The sequence below is a fragment of the Bufo bufo genome, chromosome 1 (genome assembly GCF_905171765.1).
Source record: "Bufo bufo chromosome 1, aBufBuf1.1, whole genome shotgun sequence".
Lineage (NCBI taxonomy): Eukaryota > Metazoa > Chordata > Amphibia > Anura > Bufonidae > Bufo > Bufo bufo.
The window spans coordinates 320,162,105-320,181,115 of record NC_053389.1 but is presented as its reverse complement, the minus strand read 5'-3'; the positions used below and the strand labels follow the sequence as shown (position 1 = coordinate 320,181,115).

The window sequence follows — 19,011 nt, the reverse complement described above, 5'->3', positions numbered from 1 at the left end:
TTTAGAGCATATCCACTATGGACAGTCCATAAAAATAGGCAACTTTTTTCCTGTGTTCATAAAAAAAAAAGATAGACGCGTTACATGACCAGATTATATTCTCATCATTTTACAGCTCACAGTACATGCCAGTGATGAGTTCTTATCAGTATACTGTTCTGTAGACCCGTATTACTTATAATCGTTATCATTCATTATGGTTTTCCAATTTGTCAAAAAAAAACTTTGCTGTCCGTGATTTTGGGATAAATTGTCCAGAAAAATTCTGGTTGGCAACGCTAGATAAATGTCTGGTAGGTGCAGGTCCCACCTGCTCCTAGTTTAAAGGGGTATTCCCATCACATACAATGGGGCATATCGCTAGGATATGACCCCATTGTCTGAGGAGGGACCCGCACCTACAAGGAGAACGGAGAGGGGAGAGCTGTGGCTGGAGGACCCCGGGTTTCCCGGGGTCCGCCCACCACCAAGCGCTGCTCCTATAGAAGCGAATGGGAGCCCACACACGGCCCCTGCTCCCATTAATTTTTATGGGGCAGACGAAAATAGCCGAGCCAGCGTTTTTGTGTGCAGCTTGGGAAACTGAACATGCCAGGTTCTGCAATAAAAACCATGTAAGTCAATGGTGCCAGATCGTTGTTTTTTTTTGGACATGTTCATTTTCAATACAATTCAACCTGATCTGTTCTGAATGGATGCAGCTGGTTGTAATATTCAAACGGATGCGTTTTGCTGTGTTTTGGAGATCACCTGCCGGATCTCAAAACTGTACAGCAAAAACACATGTGAAGATAGCCTTAGCAGGAAGTAGGGGCAGATGTTTGTTCTCTGTAACCATGAAGAAACATAGGCCTGCATAGGAGCTGTGAACACAAAAGAGTAGGATATTTCTTAATGAAGCCTATTTTCAAAGTTGCTTCATTTTCAGTTTTAAGGTTTAAGGCTGGGTCTACAAGGAGACACAAGAAGCACCACATGACCAAAGCTTTGTAGCACTGCTTTTATCACAAGTTATGTATGTGTGACCTACAAGTTGCTGTATCCCAGCAGTCACAAAAGATCTACTTGTCGGGGCTAAGCTCCTTGTGTAGCCCCAGCCTTTTGCATCATAAGGCCTAGTTCACACTTCACTGATTTGGTCAGCGATTTCCATCAGTGATTCTGAGCGGGTCAAAAACACAGAACAAGTGCAAATCTTTCATCATACCTCTGTGTAGACTCCACTCACACTCACTGATGGAAATCACTGACCAGGTCTGCAGTACATGTGAGCAGAATTACAAAGATGAACATTTTCTCAGTAGGTTCTCCTAGAGTACGCCCATACATATCATGGACACTTCTGTACCTCTGCTTTCAATTTACTCTCTTGAACTCAAAGAACGCATGTTTCCAGTTATGACCAGTCTACGAAGCTTAGGCAAGAATCAATGCAAACTAAAACTGAGCTAAAGAATTTGGATGTTAAGTGAGTGATGTTCTCTCTGAAGGCTTATACTCTTCGGATATGTTCATATGTGCGTTTTGAAATGTGGCAGGCTGTCCTGGCAGAGCAACAGCATCCTGGAACCCACTATGTCTGGCATAGCCAGATAATGCTGTGAACCAGTGGATCCCCATTGACTGTAATAGGGTCCGATGGAGATCCGGCCGCTTTCCATCAAATTACGGCTTTTGACCGGACAAAAACGAATTTAATCGTAAATCAGTATGAGGCAGTGAGTTTGTATCAGAGAAGCCGCTGTTGGTCCTGGGGAGGCGGCAGACAATCGGGCCGTGTTTTGCAGATTGCACACGGTCATGCAGCCTAATTAGGCACTATTAGGGCTGTTTCACACGAGCGGATGCCGTGCCTGTCATCCGCAGCGTGAAAGAGTGCCAAGCCCCGCTCTGGACAGCAGAGACACGGAGCACTAACAGATTGATAATGCTCCGTGCCTTTCTGTGATCTTTTTACAAAAAAATCACAGTGAGAGGCCTCATGCACACAGACGTTTTTTTTTGCGGTCCGCAAAAACGGGTTCCGTAGTTCCGTGATCCGTGTCCGTTTTTTCTTCCGTGGGTCTTCCTTGATTTTTGGAGGATCCATGGACATGAAGGAAAAAGTCGTTTTGGTGTCCGCCTGGACGTGCGGACCCAAACGGATCCGTCCTGACTTACAATGCAAGTCAATGGGGACGGATCCGTTTGACGTTGACACAATATGGTGCAATTGCAAACGGATCCGTCCCCCATTGACTTTCAATGTAAAGTCAGGAGTCCCTATTATACCATCGGATCGGAGTTTTCTCCAATCCGATGGTATATTTTACCTTGAAGCGTCCCCATCACCATGGGAACGCCTCTATGTTAGAATATACCATCGGATTTGAGTTAGATCGTGAAACTCAGATCCGACAGTATATTCTAACACAGAGGCGTTCCCATAGTGATGGGGACGCTTCAAGTTAGAATATACTGAGAACTGTGTACATGACTGCCCCCTGCTGCCTGGCAGCACCCGATCTCTTACAGGGGGCTGTGATCCGCACAATTAACCCCTTAGGTGCCGCAAATTTCTGCCATAATTTGCAACTTTTCACTTCTCTCAACATTTTTCAAAAGTAACAATTAATAATGGGTAAAGTGTGGAGCCTCCCCTAGCCCAACAGATTTAGGGCTCATGCACACAAACGTATTTTTTGTCCGTGTCCGTTATGGTTTTTTTGCAGGCAGTTTGCAGAAGCATTCATTTCAATGGGCCAGCAAAAAATAGAACATGCCCTATTCTTGTCCGTTTTGCGGACAAGGACAGGCTTTGTTACAATGAATCAGCAAAAAAACTGATGTAACACGGACGTCAAACGGATGTCATTGTTTTTTGTTTTTTTTGCGGATCCTTGTTTTGCAGACCGCAAAATACATACAGTTATGTGCATGAGCCCTTACTATCATTTATGCCAGAAACTGGTGCAGATGATAAGTTTAAATCTACACCAGCTCATAGCTGCCTAGAAATAAATCAAATTTATTAGGAGGCCTGTGCCTTTTAGGGTCCATTCACACGTCCGTAGAATGGGTCTGCATCCGTTCCGCAAATTGCGGAACAGGTGCGGACCCATTCATTCTCTATGGGGCAGGAATGGATGCAGACAGCATACAGCGTGCTGTCCGCATCCGCATTTCCGGAGAGCGCCCACAATCTTCCGGTCCGCGGATCCGGAAAAAAATAGAACATGTCCTATTCTTGTCCGCAATTGCGGACAAGAATGGGCAGTTCTATTGGGGTGCCGGCCGGGTGTATTGCGGATTCACAATACACTACGGACGTGTAAATGGACCCTAAAGGAGGACTTGTCACCACAAAATACAGTGTAAACTTCAGGCACCATGTTATAGAGCAGGAGGAGCTGAGCAGATTGATATATGGTTTTATGAGCAAAGATTCAGTAAAACTTGAATTTTTTACTTTTATATCTCAGCTTTTTCAAACTTAAGGCCTGTATTACACCAACAGATTATCTGACAAATTTTCTGACCACTCATTGGTCAGATGGTCGTTTACACACAGATCTTTTGTTATACACACCAACTATTGGTCTGATTGGACGGATATTAATAAGATAATCTGTTGGTGTAATACAGCCCTAAGAGTCCCCCCTGTGAACAGCCCTAAGTACATAGGGAAGGTGTGATCAATGATTGATAGCATTTATGTGTTTGTATGTATAGAGAGATAGTGGTCAGTCATCTCCCTCCTGTACTGCTGTTCACAGGGGTGGTCTTAACCACCTCAGCCCCCAGTGCTTAAACACCCTGAAAGACCAGGCCACTTTTTACACTTCTGACCTACACTACTTTCACCGTTTATTGCTCGGTCATGCAACTTACCACCCAAATGAATTTTACCTCCTTTTCTTCTCACTAATAGAGCTTTCATTTGGTGGTATTTCATTGCTGCTGACATTTTTACTTTTTTTGTTATTAATCGAAATTTAACGATTTTTTTGCAAAAAAATGACATTTTTCACTTTCAGTTGTAAAATTTTGCAAAAAAAACGAGATCCATATAGAAATTTTGCTCTAAATTTATTGTTCTACATGTCTTTGATAAAAAAAAAATGTTTGGGTAAAAAAAAAATGGTTTGGGTAAAAGTTATAGCGTTTACAAACTATGGTACAAAAATGTGAATTTCCGCTTTTTGAAGCAGCTCTGACTTTCTGAGCACCTGTCATGTTTCCTGAGGTTCTACAATGGCCAGACAGTACAAACACCCCACAAATGACCCCATTTCGGAAAGTACACACCCTAAGGTATTCGCTGATGGGCATAGTGAGTTCATAGAACTTTTTATTTTTTGTCACAAGTTAGCGGAAAATGATGATTTTTTTTTTTTTTTTTTCTTACAAAGTCTCATATTCCACTAACTTGTGACAAAAAATAAAAACTTCTATGAACTCACTATGCCCATCACGAAATACCTTTGGGTCTCTTCTTTCCAAAATGGGGTCACTTGTGGGGTAGTTATACTGCCCTGGCATTCTAGGGGCCCAAATGTGTGGTAAGGAGTTTGAAATCAAATTCTGAAAAAAATGACCTGTCAAATCCGAAAGGTGCTCTTTGGAATATGGGCCCCTTTGCCCACCTAGGCTGCAAAAAAGTGTCACACATCTGGTATCTCCGTACTCAGGAGAAGGTGGGGAATGTGTTTTGGGGTGTCATTTTACATATACCCTTGCTGGGTGAGAGAAATATCTTGGCAAAAGACAACTTTTCCCATTTTTTTATACAAAGTTGGCATTTGACCAAGATATTTATCTCACCCAGCATGGGTATATATAAAATGACACCCCAAAACACATTCCCCACCTTCTCCTGAGTACGGAGATACCAGATGTGTGACACTTTTTTGCAGCCTAGGTGGGCAAAGGGGCCCATATTCCAAAGAGCACCTTTCGGATTTGACAGGTCATTTTTTTCAGAATTTGATTTCAAACTCCTTACCACACATTTGGGCCCCTAGAATGCCAGGGCAGTATAACTACCCCACAAGTGACCCCATTTTGGAAAGAAGAGACCCAAAGGTATTCCGTGAGGGGCATGGCGAGTTCCTAGAATTTTTTATTTTTTGTCACAAGTTAGTGGAAAATGATGATTTTTTTTTTTTTTTTTTTTCATACAAAGTCTCATATTCCACTAACTTGTGACAAAAAATAAAAACTTCCATGAACTCACTATGCCCATCAGCGAATACCTTGGGGTCTCTTCTTTCCAAAATGGGGTCACTTGTGGGGTAGTTATACTGCCCTGGCATTCTAGGGGCCCAAATGTGTGGTAAGGAGTTTGAAATCAAATTCAGTAAAAAATGACCTATGAAATCCAAAAGGTGCTCTTTGGAATGTGGGCCCCTTTGCCCACCTAGGCTGCAAAAAAGTGTCACACATCTGGTATCCCCGTACTCAGGAGAAGTTGAGGAATGTGTTTTGGGGTGTCTTTTTACATATACCCATGCTGGGTGAGATAAATATCTTGGTCAAATGCCAACTTTGTATAAAAAAATGGGAAAAGTTGTCTTTTGCCAAGATATTTCTCTCACCCAGCATGGGTATATGTAAAATGACACCCCAAAACACATTCCCCAACTTCTCCCGATTACGGAGATACCAGATGTGTGACACTTTTTTGCAGCCTAGGTGGGCAAAGGGGCCCATATTCCAAAGAGCACCTTTCGGATTTCACTCGTCATTTTTTACAGAATTTGATTTCAAACTCCTTACCACACATTTGGGCCCCTAGAATGCCAGGGCAGTATAACTACCCCACAAGTGACCCCATTTTGGAAAGAAGAGACCCCAAGGTATTCGCTGATGGGCATAGTGAGTTCATGAAAATTTTTATTTTTTGTCACAAGTTAGTGGAATATGAGACTTTGTATGAAAAAAAAAAAAAAAATCATCATTTTCCACTAACTTGTGACAAAAAATAAAAAATTCTAGGAACTTGCCATGCCCCTCACGGAATACCTTGGGGTGTCTTCTTTCCAAAATGGGGTCACTTGTGGGGTAGTTATACTGCCCTGGCATTTTCCAGGGGCCCTAATGTGTGGTAAGTAGGTAAATGACCTGTGAAATCCTAAAGGTACTCTTTGGAATATGGGCCCCTTTGCCCACCTAGGCTGCAAAAAAGTGTCACACATCTGGTATCCCCGTACTCAGGAGAAGTTGAGGAATGTGTTTTGGGGTGTCTTTTTACATATACCCATGCTGGGTGAGATAAATATCTTGGTCAAATGCCAACTTTGTATAAAAAAATGGGAAAAGTTGTCTTTTGCCAAGATATTTCTCTCACCCAGCATGGGTATATGTAAAATGACACCCCAAAACACATTCCCCAACTTCTCCCGATTACGGAGATACCAGATGTGTGACACTTTTTTGCAGCCTAGGTGGGCAAAGGGGCCCATATTCAAAAGAGCACCTTTCGGATTTCACTCGTCATTTTTTACAGAATTTGATTTCAAACTCCTTACCACACATTTGGGCCCCTAGAATGCCAGGGCAGTATAACTACCCCACAAGTGACCCCATTTTGGAAAGAAGAGACCCCAAGGTATTCGCTGATGGGCATAGTGAGTTCATGAAAATTTTTATTTTTTGTCACAAGTTAGTGGAATATGAGACTTTGTATGAAAAAAAAAAAAAAAAAAAAAATCATCATTTTCCACTAACTTGTGACAAAAAATAAAAAATTCTAGGAACTTGCCATGCCCCTCACGGAATACCTTGGGGTGTCTTCTTTCCAAAATGGGGTCACTTGTGGGGTAGTTATACTGCCCTGGCATTTTCCAGGGGCCCTAATGTGTGGTAAGTAGGTAAATGACCTGTGAAATCCTAAAGGTACTCTTTGGAATATGGGCCCCTTTGCCCACCTAGGCTGCAAAAAAGTGTCACACATCTGGTATTGCCGTACTCAGGAGAAGGTGGGGAATGTGTTTTGGGGTGTCATTTTACATATACCCTTGCTGGGTGAGAGAAATATCTTGGCAAAAGACAACTTTTCCCATTTTTTTATACAAAGTTGGCATTTGACCAAGATATTTCTCTCACCCAGCATGGGTATATGTAAAATGACACCCCAAAACACATTCCCCACCTTCTCCTGAGTACGGCGATACCAGATGTGTGACACTTTTTTGCAGCCTAGATGCGCAAAGGTGCCCAAATTCCTTTTAGGGGGGCATTTTTAGACATTTGGATACCAGACTTCTTCTCACGCTTTGGGGCCCCTAGAATGCCAGGGCAGTATAAATACCCCACATGTGACCCCATTTTGGAAAGAAGACACCCCAAGGTATTCAATGAGGGGCATGGCGAGTTCATAGAAATTTTTTTTTTTTTGGCACAAGTTAGCGGAAATTGATATTTTTAATTTTTTTCTCACAAAGTCTCCCGTTCCGCTAACTTGGGACAAAAATTTCAATCTTTCATGGACTCAATATGCCCCTCACGGAATACCTGGGGGTGTCTTCTTTCCGAAATGGGGTCACATGTGGGGTATTTATACTGCCCTGGCATTCTAGGGGCCCTAAAGCGTGAGAAGAAGTCTGGAATATAAATGTCTAAAAAATTTTACGCATTTGGTTTCCGTGAGGGGTGTGGTGAGTTCATGTGAGATTTTATTTTTTGACACAAGTTAGTGGAATATGAGACTTTGTAAGAAAAAAATAAAAAAATTCCGCTAACTTGGGCCAAAAAAATGTCTGAATGGAGCCTTACAGAGGGGTGATCAATGACAGGGGTGTGATCAATGACAGGGGTGTGATCAATGACAGGGGGGTGATCAGGGAGTCTATATGGGGTGATAACCACAGTCATTGATCACGCCCGTGTAAGGCTTCATTCAGACGTCCGTATGCGTTTTGCGGATCCGATCCATCTATCAGTGGATCCGTAAAAATCATGCGGACGTCTGAATGGAGCTTTACAGGGGGGTAATCAATGACAGGGGGGTAATCAATGACAGGGGGGTGATCAGGGAGTCTACATGCGGTGATCACCACAGTCATTGATCATGCCCCTGTAAGGCTTCATTCAGACGTCCGTATGCGTTTTGCGGATCCGATCCATCTATCAGTGCATCCGTAAAAATCATGCGGACATCTGAATGGAGCTTTACAGGGGGGTAATCAATGACAGGGGGGTAATCAATGACAGGGGGGTGATCAGGGAGTCTATATGGGTTGATCACCACAGTCATTGATCACGCCCCTGTAAGGCTTCATTCAGACGTCCGGATGCGTTTTGCGGATCCGATCCATCTATCAGTGCATCCGTAAAAATCATGCGGACATCTGAATGGAGCTTTACAGGGGGGTGATCAGGGAGTCTATATGGGGTGATCACCACAGTCATTGATCATGCCCCTGTAAGGCTTCATTCAGACGTCCGGATGCGTTTTGCGGATCGGATCCATCTATCAGTGCATCCGTACAAATCATGCGGACATCTGAATGGAGCTTTACAGGGGGGTAATCAATGACAGGGGGGTAATCAATGACAGGGGGGTGATCAGGGAGTCTATATGGGTTGATCACCACAGTCATTGATCACGCCCCTGTAAGGCTTCATTCAGACGTCCGGATGCGTTTTGCGGATCCGATCCATCTATCAGTGCATCCGTACAAATCATGCGGACATCTGAATGGAGCTTTACAGGGGGGTGATCAGGGAGTCTATATGGGGTGATCACCACAGTCATTGATCATGCCCCTGTAAGGCTTCATTCAGACGTCCGGATGCGTTTTGCGGATCGGATCCATCTATCAGTGCATCCGTAAAAATCATGCGGACATCTGAATGGAGCTTTACAGGGGGGTGATCAGGGAGTCTATATGGGGTGATCACCACAGTCATTGATCATGCCCCTGTAAGGCTTCATTCAGACGTCCGGATGCGTTTTGCGGATCGGATCCATCTATCAGTGCATCCGTAAAAATCATGCGGACATCTGAATGGAGCTTTACAGGGGGGTGATCAGGGAGTCTATATGGGGTGATCACCACAGTCATTGATCATGCCCCTGTAAGGCTTCATTCAGACGTCCGGATGCGTTTTGCGGATCCGATCCATCTATCAGTGGATCCGTAAAAATCATGCGGACGTCTGAATGGAGCTTTACAGGGGGGTAATCAATGACAGGGGGGTAATCAATGACAGGGGGGTGATCAATGACAGGGGGGTGATCAGGGAGTCTATATGGGGTGATCACCACAGTCATTCATCACGCCCCTGTAAGGCTTCATTCAGACGTCCGGATGCGTTTTGCGGATCCGATCCATCTATCAGTGGATCCGTAAAAATCATGCGGACATCTGAATGGAGCTTTACAGGGGGGTGATCAATGACAGGGGGGTAATCAATGACAGGGGGGTGATCAGGGAGTCTATATGGGGTGATCAGGGGTGATCAGGGGCTAATAAGGGGTTAATAAGTGACGGGGGGGGGGGTGTAGTGTAGTGTAGTGGTGCTTGGTGGTACTTTACTGAGCTACCTGTGTCCTCTGGTGGTCGATCCAAACAAAGGGGACCACCAGAGGACCAGGTAGCAGGTATATTAGACGCTGTTATCAAAACAGCGTCTAATATACCTGTTAGGGGTTAAAAAAAACACATCTCCAGCCTGCCAGCGAACGATCGCCGCTGGCAGGCTGGAGATCAACTCTCTTACCTTCCGTTCCTGTGAGCGCGCGCGCCTGTGTGCGCGCGTTCACAGGAAATCTCGGCCATCGCGAGATGACGCATATATGCGTGACTCTGCGCAGGGCTGCCACCTCCGGAACGCGATCCTGCGTTAGGCGGTCCGGAGGTGGTTAAAGGGGTTGTCCCCCAAAAAAACATATTCTAAAGTTTTCAAACCAGCACCTGTATCTGAATACTTTTGTAATTACATGTAATAAAAAATGTAGCATAGCCACTGAGGTATTCAATAAAATGTATCTGTGTAGCGCCACCTGCTGTTTGTTCTTTTCCTTATTTATTTGACCTACTCACTGAGAAGGCCGCACATGCTCAGTTTCATCCTTCAACTGCCTTCTGAGCTGTGATAGGTAGAGCTGAGACACGCCCCCTTAGCTGCAGCAGAAAAGACACTTCCCTTGATCTTTCAGCTTGATCTAAATATAGCAGAGCAATGTATGTGGAGATCTCTCGATCCATGTGCGATACAGGGCTGGTTCTAGCTTTGTTAAAAAGAGATTGTCATGTACTATATCATTTCTGATTTTAATTTTTTTACACTAGTCAATGGATAACCCCCTTAAAGTTATAAAAAGCAGAGATACATCCAGTTTTGGAGGCTAAAACCATGACTGGATTCAAGAAAAAAGAAGTAATATCTGTCCTTAAAGCGGTTGTCCGAGTTATGAAAAAAAAAATATAGCACTGAAAGGCCTCATGCACACGACAGTATTTTTTCACGGTCCGCAAAATGGGGTTCCGTTGGTCCGTGACCGTTTTTTCGTCCGTGGGTCTTCCTTGATTTTTGGTCAAAAGTCGTTTTGGTGTCCGCCTGGCCGTGCGGAGCCAAACGGATCCGTCCTGACTTACAATGCAAGTCAATGTGGACGGATCCGTTTGACATTGACACAATATGGTGCAATTGCAAACGGATCCGTCCCCCATTGACTTTCAATGTAAAGTCAGGAGTTAATATACCATAGGATCTGAGTTTTCTCCAATCTGATGGTATATTTTAACTTGAAGCGTCCCCATCACCATGGGAACGCCTCTATGTTAGAATATACCATCGGATTTGAGTTAGATCGTGAAAACTCATATCCGACAGTATATTCTAACACAGAGGCGTTCCCATGGTGATGGGGACGTTTCAAGTTAGAATATACTAAGAACTGTGTACATGACTGCCCCCTGCTGCCTGGCAGCACCCGATCTCTTACAGGGGGCTGTGATCAGCACAATTAACCCCTCAGGTGCCGCACCTGAAGGGGTTAATTGTGCGTATCATATCCCCCTGTAAGAGATCAGGGGCTGCCAGGCAGCAGGGGGCAGACCCCCCTCCCTCCTCAGTTTGAATATCATTGGTGGCCAGTGTGCGCCCCCCCCCGGCCCCCCCTCCCTCTATTGTATTATCATTGGTGGCCAGTGTGCGCCCCCCGGCCCCCCCTCTATTGTATTATCATTGGTGGCCAGTGTGCGGCCCTCCCTCCCTCCCTCCCTCTATTGTATTATCATTGGTGGCCAGTGTGTGGCCCCCCTCCCTCTATTGTATTATCATTGGTGGCCAGTCTGCGGCCCCCCCTCCCTCTATTGTATTATCATTGGTGGCCAGTGTGCGGCCCCCCCTCCCTCCCTCTATTGTATTATCATTGGTGGCCAGTGTGTGCCCCCCCTCCCTCCCTCTATTGTATTATCATTGGTGGCCAGTGTGTGGTCCCCCTCCCTCCCTCTATTGTATTATCATTGGTGGCCAGTGTGTGCCCCCCCCTCTATTGTATTAATATCATTGGTGGCCAGTGTGCGGCCTCCCCTCTCGCCCCCCCCCCCCCCCCCGATCATTGGTGGCAGCGGAGAGTTCCAATCGGAGTCCCAGTTTAATCACTGGGGCTCCGATCGGTAACCATGGCAACCAGGACGCTACTGCAGTCCTGGTTGCCATGGTTACTTAGCAATATTAGAAGCATCATAGTTACCTGCTGCGCTGTCTGTGACCGGCCGGGAGCTCCTCCTACTGGTAAGTGACAGGTCTGTGCGGCGCATTGCTTAATGATCTGTCACTTACCAGTAGGAGGAGCTCCCGGCCGGTCACAGACAGCGCAGCAGGTAAGTATGATTCTTCTAATATTGCTAAGTAACCATCGCAACCAGAACTGCAGTAGCGTCCTGGTTGCCATGGTTACCGATCGGAGCCCCAGCGATTAAACTGGGACTCCGATCGGAACTCTCCGCTGCCACCAATGATCGGGGGGGGGAGAGGGGAGGCCGCACACTGGCCACCAATGATATTAATACAATAGAGGGGGGCCGGGGGGGGGGGGGGCGCACACTGGCCACCAATGATATTAATACAATAGAGGGGGGGAGGGGGGCCGCACTGGCCACCAATGAAATTAAAACTGGGAGGGAGGGGGGGTCTGCCCCCTGCTGCCTGGCAGCCCCTGATCTCTTACAGGGGGCTATGATACGCAAAATTAACCCCTTCAGGTGCGGCACCTGAGGGGTTAATTGTGCTGATCACAGCCCCCTGTAAGAGATCGGGTGCTGCCAGGCAGCAGGGGGCAGTCATGTACACAGTTCGTAGTATATTCTAACTAGAAGCGTCCCCATCACTATGGGAACGCCTCTGTGTTAGAATATACTGTGAAGTGAAAACTCAGCTCTGAAAAAGCTTTTATGCAGACGGATCTTCGGATCCGTCTGTGTGAAAGTAGCCTACGGACACGGATCACGGACACGGATGCCAATCTTGTGTGCATCCGTGTTTTTTCACGGACCCATTGACTTGAATGGGTCCGTGAACCGTTGTCCGTCAAAAAAATAGGACAGGTCATATTTTTTTGACGGACAGGATACACGGATTACGGAGGCGGATGAGAAACGGTGCATTTTCCGAGTTTTCAACAGACCCATTGAAAGTCAATGGGTCCGCAGAAAATCACGGAAAACGGAACAACGGCCACGGGTGCACACAACGGTCGTGTGCATGAGGCCAAAATCTGATGGGCAGCAATATATAATTAAGATAAGCAAGTTTTATGCAAAAAAAAAAATATTTTCTCATTTCCCTGGTTCTCTTCTGGCCCTTGTTTACATGCAATAAAAACAATCTCTGCCCCTCCCCCTGCTCTGCTCAGGGAGAGAATACAAGAGCTGCCCTGAGTGCTGGGAGAATCAACAGCAACTTGTATGTGTAGAACTACAAGTCCCAGCTGTATAATGACACTGCTAATACACACAGGATCTTCCCCCTACCTTCTTGTGCAATGCTCTCTCTAGTCTGTCAGCTCCTGTGCCCAGAATTGTCACTGCCTGCAGCTACGAAGTCTGTGCAGCTGAAGGGGTTAAGAATCCTAGGATAAAGCACACAGCCGGCAGTGAAGGGGGGCGTGGCCAGCACAGTGACGTCTCGTTTACAGGCTTGTAAACGAACATTATCAGAGCAGGGAGAAAAGCTGACATCACAGGTCATGTGACCCTCAGTGAAATCTGAGAAACCAGGCACTACAGATAAAGTGAGTTAATTGGAAAGCTGTTATATTTGCCCAGTTAGGAACATAGAAAGAACAAAAAAATAACTCGGACAACCCCTTTAAAGGGGTTTTCAAACCTTTTTAACTGATGACCTATCCTCTCCATAGGTCATCAGTATCTGATTGTTGGCGGTCCAACACCTGGGACTCCCGCCAATCAGCTGTTTGAGAAGTGCTGTGACCATCTTGCAGCTTACTAAGCACAGTGTGTACCCCCTACACAATACTGTGTAGGGGGTATTCAGAGGAGCCTTTGGAGTAGCAGAAGGATGTGGAGTTTATGTGCAGAGATGAGTTGTAGTTGGTTGGTTGGATTTCATGGTGGTCTGAGCTCCTGTATCTAAACCTGCCATCGTCTTATAGATATACGGTATTTTTTTTTTTTTACGGGGAGGATGGGGGTAAAACATGTTTTGGGGCTTGTGGTCCTTATCTTTTCAGACCCCAGTATCATCTCCAGCCAGTTGTGTAAAGGGGTAGGCAAAGTAGATGTCTGCCCAAGGCAAAATTGTTGAGGGAAGTGTATTGTTTAGTCTTTAGTCTAAAACATTTTCAACCTTTTTTTCTACTAGACATACGATTAATATCTCTTTTTCTGTCATTAAAACACAGGGTCCAAAATGATGTCTCTGATGCTCCTAGTTTGGGCTGTTCAATGCTCAGCAGATAACCTTGTCAGCAGCGCTGTACGTGGAGAGTCTTCCTACCTAAAAGACACTTCCCAGCTCTTCTGTAGTTTACCAGGACCTCCAGGGCCACCTGGAGTGCCAGGACATCCAGGATCAGCTGGCACCATTGGAAGAATAGGATTTCCAGGCAAAGATGGGAAAGATGGAAAAGACGGGGAAAAGGGAGAAAAAGGCGATGAAGGTAATTCTGTGCTGGCTGTGAATGATTTGCTATGCTCTGGTTGAGAGTCTATGCAGATGAGCGATGCTCTTGTTTGTGTGCTGTCGGAGTGTACAACGGACAGCACGCAAACCGAACACTGACACATTATAGTCAGTGAGCCAATGTACTTGCTTGATTTTCCATATGGACCAAACATATTCCATGCAGCGAAAATCTCAGCATGCACTCCTTTGTTCTGATTCTCATGCTACACTCTCTTATTCAGGTCAGTGGATCCATGAAAAAAACGGAGAGCATACAGACGCAATCCGTGTACAGTCTGTTTTTAACAGATGGCTGTTAGGAGATGCTATAAACTTTTGAAAGTAGTTTTTTGTTTGCTGACATAAAAAATGGATGACATACTGAAGGAAAGCAGTGGTAGAAATTTTCCATGGATGATTTTGGAACACATATCTGAATAAGCCCTACCACCAAGTGGCACACCATTGTACTAAATTTACCAAGCTAGCGGATGACAAACCACACACATTTCTTCCCTCCACTAGATGCCAGCTGTATAGTGATGGATACCTTGTACCTGCCTCTTTAGGCCACATACAGACACACTTGTTGCAGTATATTTTATGTGAATGGGGTTTTCTAAATGTCCTACCTACACATGTACTATATTAGATTTTCTTGCTATAGGTTTGAGGGTATACTTCAGATTATGAAATCTGCAGCATTCCTGTTGTGATGTGGATTTACCCTGTTTTTATCAGCGATTTTACTTTCTTTGAAAAGCATTATGAGAAATCTGCTGGGAAATCCGGATGCAAATTACAGCGCTGCCCATAATTATTCATACACCTGCCAAATTTTGACTTAGTTACTTTTATTCAACCAGCAAGTAATTTTTTGACGGGAAATGACATAGGTGTCTCCCAAAAGATAATAAGACGATGTACAAGAGGCATTATTGTGGAAAAAAAAAAAAAATTTCAGCTTTTATTTACATTTGAGCTGTGGAATATCTCAGAGGACGTGGTCGGAAGACAAAAGTGACACCTGTGCTGGCCAGGAGGATAGTTAGAGAGGTGAAAAAGAGGTGAACCCTCTGCACTTGAGTGACAGGACCAAGCAGCGTAAACGTAATCACGCCTGGCCCTGACTTATCCTAAAGGCTGCTGTGCTGTGCACTTTAGTATCCGGACATGGGACCAACACAGATGCCTTCAGCCAAGAGCACGTGAAACATGTCAGTTTCTACTAATCTACTGACAGATGCCCTTTAATGATAGTAATCAATACACATAAATATGTTATCTTCCTTCCATAGGTACCCCTGGAAGGGTTGGGAATCCAGGAAAACAAGGTGGCAAGGGCAAGCAGGGTGCTATAGGAAGAGCTGGTCCAAGAGGACCCAAAGGTATACGTGGTGATCCTGGAAAGCAAGGGAAAGAAGGAACAAAGGGTCCAAAAGGAAAAAAAGGTGATGCAGGAATGCCTGGACCATGCAGTTGTGGGTCCAAAAAAGCAAAGTCAGCATTTTCTGTTGCAGTTACAAAGAGTTACCCAAAAGAACGTCTGCCCATTAAATTTGACAAAATCCTTATGAATGAAGGAGGACATTATAATGCAACAAGTGGTAAATATATATGTAGCATACCTGGTATTTATTTCTTTACATATGACATCACTTTGGCCAATAAACACTTGGCCATTGGTCTGGTCCACAATGGCCAATACAAAATAAAGACTTTTGATGCCAACACTGGGAATCATGACATTGCCTCAGGCTCCACCATACTTCTACTAAAGGCTGGAGATGAAGTGTGGTTACAGATTTTCTACTCTGAACAAAACGGCCTTTTCTATGATCCATATTGGACAGACAGTTTATTTACAGGATTCCTCATTTACCCTGACCAAGAGCATATTGATGAAATAAAGAAAAAGATCAAGGTCATGAAGGAAACAGATATAAGCTGAGGTCGATGCTCCTAATCAAGTATGGTCTTCTTGTACAGAGAACTGGAGAAGCTTATACCATTGAACATTTCTTTATAGGTACAAAAACGTATATATTGACTGGATATACAAGAAATGTCTTACTGCCAAGTATCTAACTGTTGTAACCACTTTCAAACCAAATGAGACTGTTTATGGGTGGGTGACTTACTACTCAAGCACAGTGGCCTCTTCTCGGGACACTCTAGTTTGAAGGACCAGTGGGTTCCCAGTGGTTGTACATCTGTTAGTCATCTGGTAAGATATGCCCTTTGTTAACAGTCTCTCAATTAACTTGTGCCAGTAGCATAATGTAACTTTTTAACTTACAATGTAATAATAAGCAAATTCTATCAATTTCACCTTCTCTACAATGTTAATTAAGCACATTGGCTGCGTCCTGCTCCTTTTTTGTGGTAGTTTTTGCAGTTTCTAAACCAAACCCAGGAGCAGATATAATGGAGAGGAGAAGAATCAGTTGTTCCTATATGCTTTTTCTTCTTTTAAGATCCACTCCTGCCTTTGGCTTACCTAATAAAAAGAGAGTTATGCTCCTCTACTCTCTGGTCTTGCGCCCCGGCTCTCGTTCAACCATCTTTCTGTCCCTTGCTTGTTTACTTCCAGTCAGGGTATGGACGTAGCACATATGCTGCTGCAGCCAATGACTGGCTTCAGCAGTGATGTCTCCACCAAGCCGGTCATTGTCTGCAGCAGCGCACCTGACCATGTCCCTAACCTGGCCGGATGTAAACAAGCCAGGGACAAAAGATGTCCAGATGGGAGCCAGGACGCAGGACCATAACGTTGGGGAGCAATTAAAGATGACTCTTTCATTAGGTCTTACATGCTATAGGACATAACTAAAAACAGAAGAATTCCAGAAAAATTCCTTTAAATAAATTTAATCTGCTGTCAAAGGGAGTAATATCAATAACATATGTACGTAGCAATCTCAACCTGGTAGTGTCTTCCAACTTCCTCAGCAGGAAATTTGCTTGCTCCTTTGTCAGGAGCCTTCCAAGGCAATTCAAAAGAGTAGGTTTCCACTTACTTATTAAACTGGAGGTCTATTGGTTAGTCCACACTGGAGGGCAGCCTACACTGGTCAGTGACCATCATGAAGGAAGCACCTGCTATACAGTGACCACAACAGATAACCGAAATTGCAGTTCCCTGAATATGAGATAATGAAAAATATTAACACTTCTCTAATAGCGCCAAGATTGGCGTTTCATATACCAGTCTTGATCTAAATCTGTGCTGGAGTGAGGCACAGGCCTCTTAATAAATTAGGCACATACGTGGCCCCCCATCTGCTAGAAACGTAAATATATGACAAATAATAGCTGGACTATGATTTATAGCAGTTTCTGGTGTAAATTATTTACAACTTGCCTTCAAAAACTCAGGAAAGTCACAGTCACAACTGTCATTGTAGTCTATAGGCGTAAACTCATGTGCTACTTGCAACCAACAATCCAATAGGGTTAGATCATCTGCGATTGTTGCGTCGCAGACACCGCATGTGGCATGTTGCACTGCAACCCCATTGACAGTCCATTAACCCCTTCAGCCACCGTGATGTACCGGTACTGTATGGAGAGAGCTGTTGCAGTGATCCCACTCCATACGTGGCTGGTGCCAGCTGTATAATACAGCAGGCACCTGGCCGCAATGATGGAGAATGGCGATCACGCCAAATCCCGTTATTTAACTCTTCAGTTGACGCAAGCAATAGCAATCGTGGCATCTGTGAGATTTGCCATAGACAGCAGCAGCGGACAGGAAGAGATAAGGGAGACGGCACATACAGCTGATCGGAGGGGGTGTCGGGTGTCGGACCCTCGCCGATCTGATATTGATGACCTGTCCTGAGCATAGGTCATATAACTTGTAATTTATTGATTTAATATTCTGCTCATTCTGGGCTTTGAAGTCAAGGATGCGGCCCTATCAGTGATTGACAGCCTTTGCTCTATGACTATGTATACATAGCTGTCATATGTATACATAGCTGTCATATGACTATGTATACATAGCTGTCATCCATATGTCTGTTCCGCAGTCCTGCAAAAAAAAATAGCACTATTCATGTCCATTTTGCAGAGAAGAATAGGCATTGTTACAATGGGTCCAGAAAAAAACGGATGCTACAAGAACGTTATCTGTATTTTTGGTGGATCTGCATTTTGCTGGCTGTTCTGTGTATTGGGGACCGCAATCTGCAACTTTTTCCCTCCGCTCACGCCAGGTAACAAAAAAAAAATGGGACATGGCGTGGGTGGGGGAAAGGGCAGGCCGGCTCATTTATCATTTTCTATGCCTGTTTTATGCGTAGAAAATGGTCTAAATCTACGTCAGCAAGGATGCTGGCATAGATGTAGACAAGTGTAAAGTCCGCCTAAGTTATTTAGAGGCCAGCGCCTCTAGACAAAGATGTCCCCCTATATGTATGGACTAGCGTAGTCTACTATGCTAGTCCAAACCTTTTTCTAATGTATACCAGTAAGACAGAAGCCAACGGTGCACTTTTGGGCCCCCTTATGGCTAATAAATCCCCACATACACACTAAACTTAGATCATAAACCGATCCTAAGATGGCGCCCGCTAACTACAAAACATACCAGATCAGTCATAGCAGGGGCTCAACCAGACAGAAGTTCCATGGGAGTGGTTGTCTCCTGGCAGGAGCTCATAGATCGCCACGGGGTGATAAGGTTTTAATGGTATTGATTTTATCTTTATTCCGTTAATAGCATAGCCTTACTGGTGGGAGTGGGACACAGCTGGGAGCGTGTGTGGGGTCCAGAAGCAGGGGCGGACTGGGAGCTCTGTCTAAATTGACAAAAGGCAGGGCTAATATAAGTAGTGCAGCAAAAAATACTGCAGCATCTAACCCCATCACCCTTCTGAGGACGGCGAT

General features: G+C 44.8%; 1 protein-coding gene across 1 annotated transcript in view; it reads left to right on the top strand.

Moving 5' to 3' along the window:
• C1QTNF2 (C1q and TNF related 2) overlaps positions 1-17,317 on the top strand; it is a 22,184-nt gene extending 4,867 nt beyond the window's left edge. The window contains exons 2-3 of the mRNA XM_040441946.1: positions 13,856-14,113; positions 15,417-17,317. Of these exons, the coding sequence (XP_040297880.1) occupies positions 13,856-14,113; positions 15,417-16,069 (911 nt within the window). The 3' untranslated portion in view covers positions 16,070-17,317. The remainder of the gene's footprint in view (positions 1-13,855; positions 14,114-15,416) is intronic.
• Positions 17,318-19,011: the final 1,694 nt, after the last annotated feature.